General features: G+C 36.1%; 1 protein-coding gene across 2 annotated transcripts in view; it reads left to right on the top strand.

Moving 5' to 3' along the window:
* CTNNA2 (catenin alpha 2) overlaps positions 1–20,404 on the top strand; it is a 515,202-nt gene that overhangs the window by 137,829 nt on the left and 356,969 nt on the right. For both annotated transcript variants that reach the window (XM_037387521.1, XM_037387510.1), the window contains exons 5-7: positions 1,243–1,362; positions 3,445–3,711; positions 19,150–19,353. In XM_037387521.1, coding sequence (XP_037243418.1) covers positions 1,243–1,362; positions 3,445–3,711; positions 19,150–19,353 — 591 coding nt within the window. The remainder of the gene's footprint in view (positions 1–1,242; positions 1,363–3,444; positions 3,712–19,149; positions 19,354–20,404) is intronic.

Raw genomic sequence — 20,404 nt, 5'->3', positions numbered from 1 at the left:
CAGCATGACAACTATGGATTTATGTGCTTGAATTATACATTTTTCCAATAGAAATTTATGGGTTTAATACTCTACTGCCCTGTAATTTGTAAATCTGCAGTAATCAAGTAAAAGCTCAAAATAAAAATATCTTCTCTCGCTGGTAGGAAAACACAGAGCAACACAAACGTTAAAATAGCAGGTTCTGCGCATAATTGTGCTTTCCTAAATGCATTAGATGCAAGCTAGTCCTGAATAAATGGATTCCCAGTGGCATTTGGAGAGTAAGCTGCAAACCTCTGCTTCTGCACAGGAGCACGTCCCCATTGGAATCAGCCATTTTTCTTTGAGGGGAAAATTTGTTTGTTATTGAAAGCTTATGCACATTCTCATGAATTGAAGCAATAGATTTTAGAAAGGATGGATAAAAGCTTTTCAGTTCTCAATCTCAGAATTGCAGTTTTACCTTGTGAGGGAGAGCTTTGAATTCCCATCTAGTCACAGGAAAATTTCCTTTACTTATTGCATTAGAAGAACATTTTATCCCTTTAGATTTTTTTTTCTTGCTGTACATAAAGTTTCACAATAGATTTGGTAGATTAACTTGTTGGTATAACCAGGGGTTTATATCTTTGCCTGTTAGCTACAGCATGGCTGAGTAAGCACAGATATGTTTTCTTTGGTAGATTTTCTTAGTTTTAAAGTAACAGAAAAAGGAAAGCTGAGATCTGAGGAAAAATAAATAATATATATATTCTGGGTGCAATCTATTGTTGTTTCATATATTACACAAAGTTACAACGTTTTGGATATATCAGGGTAAATTTAAATCTTAATGGTAAGATTATGTTTCCATTTAAAATGTTATTTCATGTGCAGGATTAATAACTTCCCTTTGTTTTCCCATAAAGCTGGTACTGCACATTAATATATTTATCCATTTTGTTTTGAAAACCACAGATATTAAACATTTAATCTGATAAGTGTGAGTGGGGAAATTAATATAGTTAGGCCTTTTACATTAGTTCTACGTGGTATCGAGGTACATTAAATGGGAAGTAACACAGAGTGCAAATTAGACAGCCTCTCTTTTAAGAAATCTAATTAAAGCTAGTGGCACTGTCATAAAGCCACTGTACAGTGATGGGTGTAAAAGCTAAAATGAGTCCATAGAATAGAGAGTATTGGGTAGCATAGTTATAGACTTTGTCAAAGAATGAATCCCGCTTAACATGTTAACACTGTCGATATATCATGCTCTAGGTAGAGGAAGCTCTAGAAGCAGTGAAAAATGCAACAAATGAGCAAGATTTAGCAAATCGCTTTAAAGAATTTGGAAAAGAGATGGTAAAACTGAACTATGTAGCTGCTAGACGACAACAGGTGAGTACATTTTAGGCTGGTGCTTGAGAAAGTCTGTCCTGATCCTAAAGATCTTGTATTTTATATCCAAGTCTGGTTTAAAATGTAAAATAGGTAATTGCTGTGTCATAGCCTATAATTTAATCACATTCATTTTTTTGCGTGTGATGAAGTTTTTCAAAAATTTCTTTTAAGAAAATTTTCTAATTAATTTAGTTCAGTTAATTCAATTAATAACAGAATGAAGGGTGAAAAGGCAAGTGATTCAGCAGGTTAAGGATAGTTTTCATTTGATGATTATTCCCATTTAATTCTAACCTGTGGCAATTTGAGGTCACTCTGACAGCTGGTAAAGCACGAGCTCTTTGGCAGTCTCGTATAATTCAAAATCAGGAAGAATAGATGTCTACTTCGTGTTCAAACCCACCACTAGTAATATTCAGATACTCAAAAAACCCCCAAGTACTCCATTCATTACTAAGACAGATAGAAAGAAGACCAGAAAATCACAATAACATTTTTTTCAATGCCTGCAGTTATACATCTTTGCAAGAAAGATAGCTTGCTCCTGAACACTGCTGCTTTTTTTAAGAGTCCAGACAGTGTTGTCACTGTGGAGTTGTATATGGTCTCTCCAACTTCGACTGAATTTGAACACCTGGAATCATTCAGGGGCGTGCTGCCTTTCTATTGCATAGCACACTGAATTTGGAAAGCTGGCGTTCCATATTCATTTATCTATTTACTTTACTTTCTGCATTACAGTAATAGCAATTTACTTCTGTATCACTATTGTATTTTTTTATGAAGTAGAATGTTTTCAAAGTTATACTGAAATTAAATAGCTAAAAATGTAAAAACTAGTCACTATGGACAGTACTAGTCTGTATGTTCAGACACTTCCCATTTTGAAATATAGCTACAAATACGGGAAAAAGACAAAAATGTGAAGGTACTAATGAAGTTATATATCTTTTAAGCTATTATTGGAGGTGTAAAAATAAACAGAAAATCTTTATTATAAAACTTTTAAAATTTTCTTAAAGTGAATTTTTATAATGCAAGTAAGTTTTCCCATATAACTGGAAAATCTTGACAGCATTAGAAGAACCTATTACTTAGATACTCTTACATTTTCATTTCATGTCTATTTTGTAGCCTGATGGAGCTTTTAGGACATAAATTCTCTCTTAAAACTTCTACCTGTCAGTCATGTGTGGTTGAAATTAGTCAATGGGTAGAACAGTTAAATTCAGAATATCTGAGTTCTTTTTTAATTTTTGTCATAGATTCTATGTGTGAACATAGAACTACTCAGCTCTCTAGACTGCTTTGTTCATAGTTTTAAAATAGAAGTAATAGTGTTTTGTTTTTCCATATAAATACCATTAGGACTACCTTACCTAATGTTTAAAAGGCTTTCATGGACAATGTGATATATCCTATGATTAAATAAATCCATAGATTAGACAACAATAATACAATGTCATCTTATTCTGGTAACATATTGCACAGTGTCTGATACTTGTTATCGGGGAACCAAAAGAAAGTATATGTCATTAAACACTAAATGATATGAGGAATAGAGCAAAATATGAAGGAAAGGCGACTGTCTTTAAAAGCTGAAAACTTATTCATCAAGGTAATATTTTTATTTTGATTTATTTTAAAGGTCTACCTTTTAATGGCTTTACAGAGAGCATAGGTATACTACTCACAAAAATATGGCACTTGCTGCAACAGGATTGTTGCACTCCTGTTGCCTTTATGGAATTTATCAGAAGACTGAGTACAGTTGAATAGGAAGACTAATTGGGAAAGTTTTATATAAATTTTCTGCAGGTCTTTGAATAAGAGAAGCATATAGACTCTTTGTGAAGAAGATGTGTGCTGAATTTAACAGCTGTAGCTATGCAGAAGGAATGGACTTTCTTGGGCAGGAGGGGGATTTCATTCTGTGACTTAGGGTAGATTCTGTCATTGAGTCCATCTCTGCAAGCTCACCGAATGGTATTGATGCATGGATACGTAAGCTGTGTAGGCAATTCATTCTAACAGGAAAATTTTAATTTACAACTATAAAAATTGTGTGGTTTTGTATAGGAACTGAAAGATCCTCACTGCAGGGATGAAATGGCTGCAGCTCGAGGTGCTCTGAAGAAGAACGCCACTATGTTGTATACTGCATCCCAAGCATTTCTCCGTCACCCTGACGTTGCAGCTACTAGAGCCAACAGAGATTATGTCTTCAAGCAAGTACAGGAAGCAATTGCTGGTATCTCCAATGCTGCCCAGGCCACCTCGCCCACTGATGAGAACAAGGGGCACACTGGTATAGGAGAACTTGCCGCTGCATTAAATGAATTTGATGTAAGTATCAGAAATTTTTTGAAAATAAAGTGTTTCTCCATGCAATTTTTTGCTTAAATAAGTGGTTCTTGAATAGGCATCAGATTTCCCTTCTCATTCAGGTCCATTTCCTCAGACTGCAGAGGCAAAGTGCAGACATTAATTTGTGTTATTTTTTAATGAGGAATACTTGTTTGCTGCTAATAGACTTGAAGTATAAGAAGGTTTTTGTGCTCATGTTCAGTGGCTGTGACAGAAAGAAGTCCTTTTTGCCCTGGTGTCCTTGAAAATTCTAGCTACATAATTCAAAGTAGTGCAAAGCCTGATTAATCTGATGGTTTAGTTCTGTGACCAAGATCTGTGGCTGGCTGAATGGTAAAATCATGTTTGTCTGGCAAGGCAGGAAGTCAAAATGAGAAAATAAAGATGGAGCTGAGCATCCTGGAAACATTAACATTCAGCGTGAATCATGAATTAAGTTAATCAATGATTTTGCAAAAACGTCGTTCAGAGTTAATAGCAAAGTGCTGCAGCCTCTATTCCAGCAATAGCTACAGTTTTGCTTAAGCAACTTTCTTAACAGCTCATTGTTTAACTGTTAATTTCATTGGCAGTCCTCTCTTATGTTTTTGCCCTATGTCGCACTTGACTGTCTTCAGAAAGTGGAAAAAAAAAAAAACAAAAACAACCCAACCCTTAATTGCAGACAGTATCTGAAAATATTTTCCTCTTTCATTTTGACTTTAGGTAAGGGTTTGTTAAAATTATTATTAGGGAATAGTGTCCTTTTCACTTTGATTAATACACAAGGCTACAATGCAAGCATCTGTCATGCACATCAGGAGTTACTCAATTTTGCTGTATTAGGGGCTAAAAGTAGAGGTGTGGTACAGGTGGTTCATCTCATGGTGTATTGGATGGGGCTTGTTTTCAGCATCTGTGGCTTACTGTCATTGGGTCTACTTTGGAGATCGTAGTAGAAAGGGTAACTATCATAGGACCAAGGGAAGCTCCAGGATTGAGTAAGATACTGAAAAAAGGCAGAGAATGGGGATACAAGTAATAGTAAAAGGGCAATGGGATTGGAGGTGGAGACATGACAGCAGAAAATGTGTGGATAGGTATAGGAAGAGACAAGCAAAAGAAGGTAAAACCATTCAGAACCTACTGCAGGACCTAGAAGTTGACAGTTGACTCCTGTTCCATCACATTTCAAGTAAATGAAACTGTACTGCCTGCATCAACTATACTGATCTTTTTTTCTCTTTTTTTTTTTTTTTTTAACATATGTATTTCTAGATATACAATTTTTCCTGTAAAGTTATTGTGGGTCAAGATTTAAAGAATTCTGCATAGTTTTCAGGGCCTTCTCAGCTCACAGGTCCCTTATGGCTAAGATCCTGAGGGTAATATCCCGGTTTGGTTTGATTATACTCTGGCTTTTGTGTGGGACTTTGCATGTTATGGAGAGCAGAGGTTTGACAAATAAACATGTGACTTCTCAGTCCCAAACTGATGATGATGCTGCTCTCTGGAAAAGGCTGCTGTTCAATGCAAAGAGAGTTGTGCTTAGTGAAAGTAGATTTAGTGAAGACTGTGCGAGACATCTGATAGCATCCCCTGCCCCTCTTTGTGAGAACATTTGTTCACCGTTTTTCTCCTCAGGTAAAGTCTGTTCCACTTTACATGATGTTGCAGTCATTGTGAATGTGTGTGAGACTTACATCCATAGTATCATGTTCTGGTCACAATTGCATGTGGGAAAACAGCCTATCTTTTTGGAAAATTTTCTCTTTCTAATTTATAAGAAACTAAATGAAAACTTTATCCTCTGACTTACTGAGGATACAAAGATTGAAACTATTGTTTTATTTGCATTTTAACCGTATTTCCTCTTTGACCTCACTGCTTAGCTGTTGAATGAGATTTATTCACGCCTAATTTTGCAACAGAGGCAACATTCGCTGAACTCTAGGAAAAGCCAAAATTTATAGCTGCAATGGTGGGGTGATTGTGAATCTACCCTTATGTTGTACAAGCAAGAAAAATTGCTGGACTAGTGAAATTATCATGGATTAAAAAGACGGTGGAAAAAAAAGTTTTATATTTATGCTGGTAATATATTACTTCAGCAAGGGAAAGTATGTTTATCTTTTCTAGTGAAAATAATTTTACAGTATATTTATTTTCCAGTATCAGTCATATTGAGATCAATTTGTGGTTGGTATGAAGTGCGTACTAAACTTTATATGATATAACAAGATAGTTTTTCTATATTAAAAATAAGTTTTCAGGTTTTTCCATAATATTTAGCGCTTCTTAGCCTTCATTATTTCAAATTTCAGAATCGGTGATCTGTGGCCTAGTGCTTTAAAAACTGCAGTGTAAGATGTCTGAATTCTTTCTCAAAATATTTTTTTGAGAATATAAATTTACTTATTTTAAGCACTTCAGCTATTGTGTAAATAGGTGTCATGTTAATTGTCATATTCTATACAATGGTGGCTTGTAGTATATAGTCACCTGTGAGTTATTAGCAGCAAAGTTTTGAAAAGACTTGTAATTTATTGCTTCTCAGAGATAATTTATGTAGAAATGAGGCAAGTTCATGAATCTGTTATTAGATTTGCTGCTTTAAAGTACTGTTTGAAGTTGATTGATTACAAAAGTACGTGTTTAATGCCTCGGGGTTTGTGCTTTACCTTAAATGCTTTAATCATTTAAATGCAGATATTCCTGGATTTATTAATAAAGTAATGTATTAGTAAAATTTTGTATATATTTTATGCTAAATAACAGTTTCTGGGTTCTTACTACAACTAAGGATACACATTTTATCTCCCCTTGTGACACTTGCCCAAATATATTCAAGTTACATAAAGAAGTTCATTAAAAACTTATTGTGAATTCTGAAAATACTCTGTATTCACTCAGTGAAATACTAGCTTTGGTCTGGTAAGGTCTCAGCCATTCTAATTATCAAGGGACTTCTGTCTTTTCACATATTAAGTGTTGTGTGACTGATTTGTCCGGTACCCTCCATGCTGTCCCCATGGCCATCATGATGTGTACCAGAGACAGGACCTACCCATCAAACTGGAGTGCAGAGGGGAGGTAGATATAAGATCAGTAAAATGACTAAGTGAGAAGAAATTCACAGGAGGACTGTGAATCTGTGCTAGATGAAAACTGAGGTGAAAATTGATGGTGTCCGCACTCCGATGCGGGGTTGGCAATTGGAAAGAGGTAAGAGTATATATGGGATGTGGATATAAAAAATATTTATATTTGGATATAAAGTGATGGGATAAATAGATGTAGAGTGGCTGTCTGCCACAGCAAGGCTGATAGGTGGGGGACATGTTCTGCATGATGGAATGGAGAGGGGGCAGTGACAGGCAAAAATAGTATTTGTTGGGCAGTGGGGTTCTCTGTTGAGTAGGAGAGTGCCTTTGTTCAGAATATGGATTGAGATGGTGATTTCTTAGTTTCTAGAAGTGTAGCTGTGTCAGTGGGATGTGCTGACAACAATTTAGAACTGCTAACCAATGCAGAAATTCAGATTCTAGGGGCTTCAAACGGGGTACCCTAAGATACTTAACATTTTAAACAATTCTAAATATTTTGATTTACATTTTGGTATGAAAAATGAGAGTAATCATTCTTGCACGGTGCTGTGAGGAAAGCAATAGTTTTGTAAACATAAAGATGTTTACTATGCAGCCACCATTGACCCATAAAAAGGAGCATTTCTGTGTTTGGAGCAAGGCTTGGATTGTCTGCAATAAATTATGAGTCAAAGATAAAATAAGTTAATAAAACCTCTGATTTAGAAAGGGAAAGAAAAGATACCTAAAGGAAAAAAGGACCACCCCCCCCCCACACACACACTTTCCGCTGATGCTAGAAGTAAGTATCTTTTGTATTGCTCCAGAAAGAAAACATCAGAACTGATGAGATGGCTTAGCTGACTTTCTCCTCAAGTCTTGTGTTTGTATGAGTGTCTGTAATAAATTGGCATATTCAGTATCTGTCAATGGAATAAAATGCTGTGCTATTTGTTAAAATTTATATATATAGTGCTTGCTTTTAGTACATATTAATCCAGACACACTCCATACTTTATGTTATTTTAATACCCCAGTGATTGTTTCTGTGTGTGCACACATCCATTTGTCTTTAAAGTTGATTACCAGCAGTATTGATCCATGTTATATCTTGAACTGCCGTGCGTGTGTGTCACCCCTTTACTGTCCAATTTCAAAATTTCATTGAGTCTTGAATGAGTATGAAAATAATTTGGTTTATAATGGAATTGACCTGACTGAGAACTGGAAGTGGTAGTTAAAATGCTTTTTGGTACTTGAGATATTTCTGTATTTGGGATGAGTCCTGAGGTACTGAAAATATATCTTTTTTTTTTTTTTTTTTTTATTATGAGAAGGATTTGAACAGAAAAATTCCAGGCAGAGTAACTCATTCTTTAATAAATTTTTGAACAGCACAAGTCTATGATTTGGGAGAGGACTATGTTTGATGAGAAACAAAGTGTCTGATGACACCAGTCACTGTCCTCCAGAGTGTAAAATGAAGTTCATATTTAATAAGTGAACTATCATAAAATTTCTTGAGGATATTAATGACCCTTTAGGAATATTTTGCAGGGCTAGTGAGTACAGTTCTCCTTAAATGGAGTGAAAGATCTAATAAGCATGTAATGAAGGAACAGAAATGGCATAGAAACTGAAGAGACATAGTACTTGGGTACGACAGTAGCAAAGGCTGCTTTTTTTTTTTAATTAAAATAAAATTAAGAGCAGTCAAAATGAGACACAAAGGTAGCAGAGAGAAGAGATGCTGTATCATTAAGTGACTACTTTTAAAATGTTGCTTTTTGGACAAATAACTGTATTAGGTGTTCAGCTTGAGAATGGATTTCTCAGAATATTTATGGAATCTCAGTTTACTTGTTCTTCACAGAATTGATTTGTGATGCTGAATATAAAAGAGCAAAATGTGGGCTTCAAAACAAGAACTGAATGGTGTTTGTTTCAGTATCGAAATCATAAGAAACAGTTACAAAAATGTTGCTGCACATCCCAAGCAGCTATTTGAAACTGCACTTGTTGAGCTGTAGTGTCTAGGGAAGCACAGCCAAATGGCTATTTCTGTACAGTAGCAGCTATATATCGATTTTAAATAGGAATTCATGTGTTAGTGTGCACTGGAGAAAGTGTGTTGCAAATTCAGATAACCTCATACGTGACTTTGAACAAAATGCAGGTATTTCAGTTTTTTTCCCTTGTGCAGCTGAAGTGGCTTTTAAACTGGAATGATGTCAAGTTGATCACTTCATGTGTGAAGGCCGGGGCTGCATCCATATGCTTCAAAAGCTTATATTCAGTAGCGAAATCCTTTGGCACTTTCTGCACTCCTTGGATCTCCCCTGAGTGGGGAAAAGTCAAAGACTGGTTATCTTCCGCGTATTAAGAAAGTAATGGAGAATGCAGAATGTTGCATTTTACAGTATACCTAACACCTTTACCTGTTTGCAGAAAGATATGTTTGAGGATGCTGAACTGAACTTTCAGGAGAGGAAAAATTTCAGAGGAATTTTTCAGTCTCCTGATGATGCCAAGGGGCTAAACAAGTTTTTTATTATATGTTATTCCTGCACTTTCCTGCCCATTGCAACCCCTTCGGGGTACTACTTTTAGGGTTCTTCTCCCAGAGGTTTCCATGCAGAACGTGAGTAGTATAGCAGCAAGAAACTCAGACTGAGTGTAGGTTGAGACTAGATGTAAGGAAGAATTTTCTTTACAATGAGGGTGGTGAGACACTGGCACAGGCTGCCCAGATAAGTTGCAGATGCCCCACTCCTGGAAACATGCAAGGCCAGACTGGACAGGGCTTGGAGCAACATTTTGTTAAAGATGTCCCTGCTTGTGGCAGGGGGGTTGGACTAGATGACCTTTAAAGGTCCCTTCCAACCAAAACTATTCTATGATTCTAAATTGTTTTAATCACCTTTTTCAGAAGTTCATTCTACTTTGAATCTTAGTAGGTAGCTTTACAGCATACTATGGTTAATGTTTTATCTGTGCTTATGTATGTGTGGGAATGTATATATATTGTATATATATATTACTGTGGAAGTGTCAACTGCAGTGTACAAGGGACAGCACTGTCAGTGACAGGATTTGGGTATCAAATTGATAGCAGAAATGTGACCTGTAAAGGGAAGCATACTTACTGGTGGTTTGGATCTTGTACCTTCATTGACCTTTAAGAGGTGAAAATGCTGCTGCTGCTCCTCTGTATTTTCTGTGTTGGAGCTCCATCTAGTGGTTTTTTAATATTTATTATTATCCTCCCCTCCCAAAATGCTCCTGTGTAGTAAATGATTATTGTGGAAAGAATTAGGAATCAAGTATACTGTCTGTAAGTTTAACCATACCACATTGCTACCACTTGTTTTGATGGTAGAAAAAGTAATGCCAGCAGACCAGGTATTTTGTGTGTTTTCCTGTAAAATACATTTAATGTGTTTGTATCAGGGCAGTAATCAGTTTATTTGCAAAGGAGTTTTTGTAGTGAACCCTCATCCAAACAGGTTTTTTAGAGATGATAAAAGCACACAAAGGACTTCAAAAAACCCTAATCATCGTTTCTATAAAGAAATATGTTTTCTGTAACCTGTAGCAATACAATTATTACATTATTATTCAATTTATCACAGATTGCTTATTTCATCATTAATGGTAAGTATGAATATCTGAACTGTTAATTCAAAAACATATTTAAATTTTGCTGGGTTACCTATAAAAGCTCAAAAATAACACTAAGTGAAATTTGGCAATTAGGGCTTGGTACTATTTTGATTATGTTTATTTAGCACCTCTGCAATGTTTATGTAACTCAAGTATGTGGTAAGTAAACACCACCAATATTGCAGGGAAACAATATCTCCATTTACATTCAGAGAACAGTGTCAGGGGGGGACTGCTGGGGCTGTGAAGGTGGGGGCTGTTGCTACTCCACCTGCTCTTGGCTGCGTACTCCTACCTAAGTGTGATATTTGTCAAACTACAATAAATTTAGTCATCCCACTGTCCCAGAAGGAAAGATAGTCACTTATTTCTCTGCAACAGTTCTGTGTTCTTATAATGCATCAGACCAGCTCATGTAAAGCTGCCGTGTGGCATTGCACTGTTCTTCTTCAAATGATAGCTACATGCTGTGTCTGCGAAGCTCAGCATAGTGACGGGTAGAAACATTTGATTTACTGCTGAACAGGAACTAAATAGCCTTGTTAGCGCTTTGGGGGACACTGACATACATACATAACGCAAACCTGTGAGCGCTTTGCATTTGTTTTCACGGTAGTGCAGGCACTTCTGACAAAGAAATACCTTGAACACCCTTATTTCTACGGTCTTGTCTCCCAGGTTGTTCTGAAAAACAGGGTCCCTCATATTACCTGCTTCTTTTTACAGAAAGGCAGTTTTTCATACTTTCTTGTGGTTGTGGCATTGTTTATCTAAGTTATCTACCAATTTGATTTTTTAATGGCATTTTTCATTGTGGTTTTAGTTCCTTCTTCAGACATATTGTTCACTTTGCAGTGGCATTTGCCTTAAAAATTGTATTTTCATTGTGCTAAGTCACTGAGAATCATCATCTCTGCCCTGAAGGTTTTACATTTTAAATAGATGAATTAATAAAGCGTAAAAAGAGAAATAGAGGAAAGAAGGTATCTTTTGTCCACAGTCGCAAAACTGATTCATAGAATCATGGAATACCAGGTTGGAAGGGACGTCAAGGATCATCTGGTCCAACCTTTTAATACAAGATTAATACAAGAGTCAATAAAGGAACTGCAAAACCCTAAATTCCAATTAAGTGTCTCTTCTGCTGTACTGTGCTGGTTATTGTGGTACATAACACATCACTTGAGTTTATTGGGATTGTCTTAGATGTACATTTTTGTAAAACTGTGTTATACAGAAGTTTCTTATTTAAAAGATATTTCTGCTCTAGGATACTTTTTGTACCTGCAGAGCTCCAGATAGACAGTGGTATGACTGAAGCAGCTGCTTTATCAGGTTTATGCTACTACGTTGTCTCACACAAATACTTTTCAAACTTTACTTTTTTTTTTTTTTTTTGGTGTTTTGGGCTTTTTTTCCCCTTATAGCATTTCATATGAGATTCACAACTGTATTACTTTGCCCGCAAAAATACCTGTCTTTTCTTTGAGAATATGAGTTTGAAAAATGGATTTAACTTTCCTTCTTTCCATAGCCCTATAGAACAACAGGAGTGTTTGGTTTGTTTGGTTTGTTTTTGTGGTTTCTTTTTGTTTGTTTGTTTGTTTGTTTGTTTTTAGTTTTGGTTGGGTTTCATGTGTTCATGTGTGTGTTGTTTTTTTTGTTTTTGTTTTTTTTCTAATCAGTGCTTTTAAACTGTTTTCTTTCTCAAATAAGAGGGTTGTTTCCCATTAGAACAGACAAAGTTGATATTGGACTACTTTTATATGACCTGATAGTTTCTTTTAAAAATCACTTTTACCCAATTACAAAAGGTAAAAACCTTTTGTTTAATTGGGGGTTTTGTGTGTTTTAAAGAATAGACCACAGTAAATTGTATAAAGGGCTCCACAGAGGCTGTTATTGTCATCATCCTTTTACACAATCTAACAATTAAGGAAGTACAAGGAAGTATTAATTCCTTATTTTTTTTGTCAGAGGTTGTATGGGAGGTAATTGGGTGGGGAATTCTAGAAAGAATCTGTAAGAAGGGAGGAATCTGACCTTCCCTGTTACACAGATGCACACAACTGTACCAGGAAGACTTGGAAGACCAGTTTGTTGGTGTTTTTGTGGTTCTTTTTCTCCAAAAATGGTATTTCTTAGAGTTTTTATGGCGAGTGATAACAGACCTGTAATTTAAGAATCTTTTTGTTACCAGCTCTAAGGTTCTGTGGTACCTTAGAATTAATGGTATTTAGTATCTTGAGATAACTATGTTTTCCACATGCTGTTTTTCAAGCTTGCCAAAATACTGAGCACTATCAAAACTTGTGAATCTGTCCATTGACTTACGAATGAATTTGAATACATTTTATGTTGGCTAATTTTCAGCTTCTTCAGAGCTGGAAATTCCTCCCTCACCTCCAGCCCCCCAAAAAATTAACATCACGTGTGTGTTTAAAAAATAAACAAAGCTGTCCTTCTGAAGAAGCTGCTGAAATTTGCTTGAGACTTTCTACTTATGGAAACTGTAGATGAGCAGATTTTTCCTGAGTGATATAAGGCAGTGCACATAGTAAGTAAGCTTTTACAGGAGCACGTACTTAATCTGGAAAACGCAGACAATGATACAGTAATCGTGGTTCTTTTGGAGTTGTAAACTTGTTTTGTAAGATTAAATTAATGGTTTGGTTTTGTTTTCCTTTATATTTCTGTAAAAAACTGGCTTTTTAGTATTGTTGAAAAAGATATTCTAATGCAGATAAATGTCACCAAGTTCCAATGATTATGTTCTCTGATAATACAATGCGTTTATGTAGGGTATATAGTTATTTTCCGTATTTTTAGTTGAAGTACAAATAATTTGTCTGATACTTTAAATTTCAGAAGTAGTGCCCTATAGTATATTAATGTTGATAGTTTATTCCTGTTTGAGCAAGAGAAAGATGGGTTATGGTACTAATTAGTATGAAGAGGTCTGTTTTCTGAAAGTTTTTATTCTTTATGAAAACACTGCATCTACTTTATAAACATACCTTTCTATAATTTTAAAAAATTGAGAATATAAGAGAAAATAAGTTAACTGTAATACGATTATAGAAGGTTTTATCAGAAGTTTAACAGTTTTGAGATAACTCTCCAATTATATTTAAATTAATTTTCTTGGACTTTGTTTCAGTAACAGAAGCCAAAAATGATGTATGTTTACACTAATCTGTGTATAGTTGTAAAGAGGCTTGAAACACTTAATTATAAGGGCTGAATTATGGTGTCAGTCCTTGATTTATGGTTCTAATGTTAGTTAACTAATTAGAAATGTAAAATGTTCCAATTCATTTATATTTATCGTTCGTTAACTGGCTATCAAGAAGTGATGGGAACTTGAGACTTTTGAAGGAATTTATTTAGCCAGATTTCTTGGCAACTAGTTTTTCTTCCTTCTGAGAATATGTTAATTTCTTGCTAACATTATGTTAATATATGTGTAAGAACTTTAAACGTGTCAAGAACATAGTCTTGAAGATGCATTTTGATACCAAGCTTTCTTTGGAAAGGAGTAAAACATTTTGTAAACAAAAAATAGTACTCTGGGAACCAAATGTCGAGAGCTGTCATGCAGCAGGTTCTCATCCCCATTCTTTTTCCCAAAGCTTGAAAACCTGTTGTCCTTGTGAGATATTTGAGAAATTGTTAGAGTTTAAAATAAACATCTAAAATATAATTTATTTGTAACCACCTATCAGAAAGTTGCTACATTGTTATTTATTATAATTTAAAGAAAGTGTACTACTACTGTTTCTTTCCTTGGAATCTCTAAAGTTTTCTTTCCCAGCAGTATTTCTTGTTATAAAAATGAATTGAGAGGCCCAGAAGTTGGTTCTGATCGTTTTGGAGGATGTTAGGTGTTGCTAGGTAGGGCTTGGTGGCCGGAAGATGTCGCGCTGTATGGAAATATAGGGCCCCCCCTCCGGATAGCCAATAGCTTTTAGCTTATGACATAAGCAGACGGAAGTGACGTTGTAAACCCAGGCTCTATAAGGCCGCGCCGCTTATCAATAAGTGCCATTTGCCATCCACCACATTGGTGTCTGTGAGCTGATGGACCGCGCGGCCTGGGGTTGGCCGCCGTGCCGTTCCTGAACCAGGTCACCGTGCGCCTGTGAAGGCAACAAGTGGTGTTGAAACCCGGCTGACCACACCGGAGTGGTTAGAGACTCAATGGCCAAATTGAGAGAGAGATTGGCTCAAAGAAAAAGAGACAGGGAAGCCCAGCAAGGGTGGTTTGGATCATGGTTTAACCAATCACCGTGGCTAACCACCCTGATACCCATCTTGATAGGACCGATTGCAATGATTCTGGTGACATTGATCTTCGGATCCTGTATATTAAACAGGCTCATGTCCTTTGTCAAGAGCAGGCTAGAAAAGGTTAACATCATGTTTGTAGAACACCAACAACTGCTTTAAAAATGTACTTGGTCACTATTTCCCCCAGTTTTCCCCGGCTATCCCCAGGTATCCCAAGCTACACTCCGTTACCCCCAGTCACCCCCCAATTACCACTTGCCCAGTGTGCCTTATCTTTGTACTCTTTTTTTTTAGAAATATTTTTACTATTACTATGTTAGCCTGTTTAGTTAAGCATAGGGAGAGGGGAAATGTTGCTAGGTAGGGCTTGGTGGCCGGAAGATGTCGCGCTGTATGGAAATATAGGGCCCCCCCTCCGGATAGCCAATAGCTTTTAGCATATGACGTAAGCAGACGGAAGTGACGTTGTAAACCCAGGCTCTATAAGGCCGCGCTGCTTATCAATAAGTGCCATTTGCCATCCACCACATTGGTGTCTGTGAGCTGATGGACCGCGCGGCCTGGGGTTGGCCGCCATGCCGTTCCTGAACCAGGTCACCGCGCGCCTGTGAAGGCAACATTAGGCTTAAGAAATAATGCTTCTGTTAAACAGCAAGTTCAACCTTAGTCAGTAGTGCACCCTTACAGTCATGCAGGTCAGCCACCTGCGAGGCTGCATTAGTAAGAGTGTAGGCAGTAGGTCAAGGAGAGTGGGGTTTTTTTCCCCCCTATGTTTGGTGCCTAAGAAACTATCAGGCCTTCCAGATCCAATGTGGGGCTTCCCAAGTGCAAGGAACACCAACACACTTGAGCAGATCTAGCAGGGACTGCATGATGAGGGACCTGCAGGAGATGACAGATCAGTGGGGGCTGGCAGAGCTGGGAATTTTTCAGACTGCAGAATGGGTGGGTTTGAGGAGGGATCTTGTTGGCATCTTCAAATTCCTAGTAGGATGGTGTAGAGAAAATGGAGGTAAAGTCTACTTTGAGATTCATGGTGTTGGGATGAGAGGCAACTGGCACAAGCAGATTCAAGGAAATTTCTGTTTGGATATTGGGGAGGAAAAAAAACCCAAACAAACCATAAAGGTACTCAAACAATGAAACAGGGTCCAGAGAGATTTGGAAAATCTCCCAACGATGGAGATCTCATGTTGAGTGGTTGAAGCCTTGAGCAGCCTGGCCTGATGTCAAAGTTGACTCTGCTTTAAGGAGGCATTTAAAGCAGATAACCTCAAGAAGTCCATTCCAACCTAAATTATTCTGTCATTCTGAAGTCTCATTAACAGAATATCCCAAACAAATATTTAAGTGACTTCTTAAGCCTAGAAATTACTTCTAAACTAAAAAAATTGTGGGATGAAAAATTACTGAATGCAACTCAGTGGCATTTATTCTTCATGAACTAAGGTCTGATGGTCATGAAGATCTCTTCTTATTTAGAAAAGAAATCCACAAATGTATTCCTTTTCTATGTTTTACAGTGAGAAAATTGGCTTAGATTAATTATACACCCTCAATGATGCATGTTTTATTATTTGTACAGAATTTCCTAAATTTATAAACAGACTGCGACGTAGCTGCTTGTGGAAATAGTGAGTCTCGTTTCAGTGATCAGATATTGGATATATTTGATCTGCAGATTGTCCATCCTCAAGGCTCAAAAAGGATGGAAATATTCCAGGAACTCGTTCTTGATAGGTCCTTGGGTGTCATAGAAGACTGAGTGCAGGGTCTTCAGAAATGGCCAAGGAGAAAAATGTTATTTGTGACTCACTCAGAGGTGTAAGATCTGCTGTTTGAAATTTGTTGTGTAGGTAGGAACCGGTGGAGGGACTGTACACCTATGACTTTAAAGAAGAGGAGGACAGTGAGGCATTTCTGGAAGGAGTGTTTATGTTGTTGTAACTGAAATATGAAAATTGCAATAGTGCTGCATGCATATTGCTTTGACTGCCTTTATGGGTTGAGAACGAGGTTTGCTACAAACAGAATGTCTGTTGGCTATTCGTAATCCTCTAGTCTCTAGTCAAGAATACTTCCTGTCTTTGTTAACGACCATAGTTATGGTCATTTGAAAACAAATAAAAACCCAACACGATAACCACATGACTTTTAACATGACCATTTCATGGTAATTTAAAAGCATAACCAGATTTGTATAAGGAGATGCTGAAAATAATCTGAAACTTGCAGCTATTTTTTGTAATATTTTTTCTTACTTATGGCATAAATTGCTAAGCTGGTTCATTTGATGCAATCTCATTGCATCTACTCAATCAAATATGATGTTGTGGAGATGAATTTATATAGTTGATTTCTGAAAATCCCAAGTATTATCATTTGACTGAAAAGCACAGCTACATAAATATGCATAGACCTAACTCATAGAGAAGTAATTTCTAATTTAGAGGCTTGTAAAACTGCCCTGCTTACTGCTGTGAAGCATAGACCCCAGAAGATACATGTGAGATGATATCTCACATTCTGGGTAATGCTGCATTTATTTCTTCTAAGTCAGCAGTTCCTGGAGCTGAAACAATATGCTTTCTGGTTAAATTTCCTATATTTATCCTTTTTATTAAATAGTGAATCTTCATAGATTTCCTGACATCCTAATGTTTATTACTATTTAACTGCTATGTATTCAGTTGTTAAAGATTTTTCAGGGCATGATCCTCTTTCTGTGTATAATGGGTTTTGTGTGTGGAATTAATTGGAAGTTTTATTGGGAAATAAGCTGATCTTTTGTGAAAACCTTGTCCCACTGAATTAAAGAAAACATATTCACTTGGAGTCAGAATTTAAGCTAGAATAAGGTCATTTGAGCAGGTTCTGATTTGTAATAAACAGATACAGTTTTCAGCATTGAAGGCAGATTGTGATTATGTATCATGGCCCTAAATCCTGATTTACACTTTTATACACTGAGTTGTATTTTTTCAAATTAAAAGTATCATTTGTCTTGTGCTTGTTGATTGCTCTTGGACAGTAAAAGAAATAGACTAATCATAAAGTTATAAAAACGTTTTGAAAATTAAAATGCTTCATTAATAAAAATTCTATATGGTTTTAAACAAGTGTGATTATTAGAAAAATTAATGCTTTTAACTTTTTAATTCCTATTTCATTATTTATTTTTAAAGCTCAAATGAGAATTATGCAGCTTACAGAGCGTTTTTAGACAATATACAATTATGAAACTTCTTTGCATGATTGCTACCACCATGTTGTTGATGTGCCTATAAGTGGGAGAAGGCAATTATTGCTTTTGCATTTGTTACTTTGAACTACAAAAGGAGAAAGGCAGGTCAGAGTATAATCTAGTTGTGACTCAAAACTCATAATATGACGTAAGATTGTACACTGATGGGGTAGAGTTGATGTGTTTCAGCTCTATTTTATATTTGGTACTAAGTTTGATATATCAGGTACACAAGTGTTTAGCAGTGATCATAATTATAGAATTAAAGTGTCTTTAATAGAACACAGTTTTTGAATTATTTTTTTCTAGTGGAATAAAGACATTTTGCTAAAGAGTAGGCTATTAGACAAGTTAAAGATTTTTTCAGACTGTCTTCCCTAAATACTCTCTTTTCAGTTAAATAATCCATCCCTTTTTCTTGATCTACAAACAAACAAAAAAAAGCTTGCAAGAGCCTTTAAAAAAAAAAGGCTTTTAAAAGATTGTGGTACAGAATGGGAATCAGAGCTATTTCACCTTTTTGTCTAAGTGTCGTTATCTAATAATGGTTTTCTTGCAGTGTTAATTTCTTTGATTTTTATTTTTTTTTCTTCCCATTTATTACTGTGGTAATCTAGTAGCATTTCTGCAGTGTAGTCTATTAAGAAAAATAATCAAAATGGAGGAATTAGTTAACAGAATATTCCAGTTTCTTTTAAGTCATAAATAACTTTCACTTTTCATAGGAATTTCCAGAATATCCAAGAAATTTTCAGAAGATTCAGGAAAGAATAATATTAATTCACTTCAGGATGATATATATATATAAAATATTTAGAGGTAAAGAGAAATATACACACATTGCACGCATTCTACAGTAGTGTTGATTTATGCTATGTGCTTCCCAAATACATACTTGGATCAGCTGTGTTGCTCTCACCAGTAGTCTTTTATAACTATAGCTTGTGAATAATAAAATACTATAAATATGTAATTATTTAAAATATTTATATATTGGAATTTTAGAGCTACCAGGTATTTTTGTAATATTGATCTTTCAGGAATTTATTTATGTGAAAGAGTAAAACCCCCATGAAGCTGCTAAATTAAGATACTTCAAAAATGCCGAAGGCCCCTGTGTGCTCACAACTTTCCCACTCATATTTTGTCTTTTAGAACAAAATTATTTTAGACCCAATGACTTTCAGCGAGGCCCGCTTCAGGCCGTCTCTTGAGGAAAGGCTGGAGAGCATCATCAGTGGAGCTGCGCTGATGGCAGACTCATCGTGCACACGTGATGACCGCCGGGAGCGAATCGTAGCAGAGTGCAACGCCGTGCGGCAGGCCCTGCAGGATCTGCTCAGCGAGTATATGAATAATGTAAGTTATACGCTCTTATTACTGGCTGCTTCTTCATTAGATGATTAAACCTTTCTGAAGCTGATGTTATGACTAACAAAAACAATAATGTGTCTTTATACCACGAGTAAAGGTAATGCTATTTGAATTATTTACCTTTGTAATGGTAATGCTATTTGAATTATTTACCTTTTTAATATATCAGAAACATTTGAAAGAAGTTTGGAACAATCAGAATTTCATCGGAATGTGTTTTTTTACCTGCAAAGGAAATCTGTGCTCCCCGTAGCTTCAGCATTGAAATTTGTTCTTATGTAATAAATAGCCAACAAATAGTCCCTTTGAGGTAAAATACTTTTTTATATGAAAACTAATGGCAAGCGCAATGTAAGTGGAAAATGGCCAAATAATTATTTTCTTAATGAAGGTGAATACAGTTAATTTTCAACAGGATTTCCACTGTGTGATGGTGGTTGTTGTGTTTATTAGGAAGTTACCTATAGAAACTCACATGAGGTGGTCTGTTTGCTGTGTGGGTTAAGCCACTGAAGGTCTTCACTTACTGTTGGAGCTATTAAATATTCAGTTGCCATGAAAATAGTGAGTTTAGCACTAGTGCTGTTCACACAAAGAAATCTATCTGTGGTATCTTCAATGTAGCTCTCAGTGTAGGGTTTCAAGAGGTGTTAAATTGTTCAATGTGTACTGAGCTGTAGTGCATAACCTTTGAGTAACTTATCCCAGAAAATGCACTCTGCCTAACATTATGTATTACACCACGTAAGTACTATCGCTGTGTACTTTGAAGGATATGTGAAAAAGTCCTAAGCAACATCAACAACCTTTTTTTAAAAAAAAAAAAACAAAAAACCCCCAAATGTTTGCAAACAGGTAGTTGCTGTTTCCTGTCATTGCTACCAGTGTACCAGGTAGCAGATTTTGATCCTATTTTGCAAGAATCATCAAAATAATGTTGAAGAGGCTGTTCAAGGATGAACCTTTAATGTTGTAACTTTCGTTGGTACTGTCGTAGCTCGTAGAGCGATACAGTGCAGTATCAATAGTGCAGATT

Source organism: Falco rusticolus, chromosome 1, assembly GCF_015220075.1.
Source record: "Falco rusticolus isolate bFalRus1 chromosome 1, bFalRus1.pri, whole genome shotgun sequence".
In the NCBI taxonomy this organism is placed as follows: domain Eukaryota; kingdom Metazoa; phylum Chordata; class Aves; order Falconiformes; family Falconidae; genus Falco; species Falco rusticolus.
The sequence above is the reverse complement of the archived record's forward strand: the minus strand, read 5'-3'. Positions and strand labels throughout refer to the sequence as shown.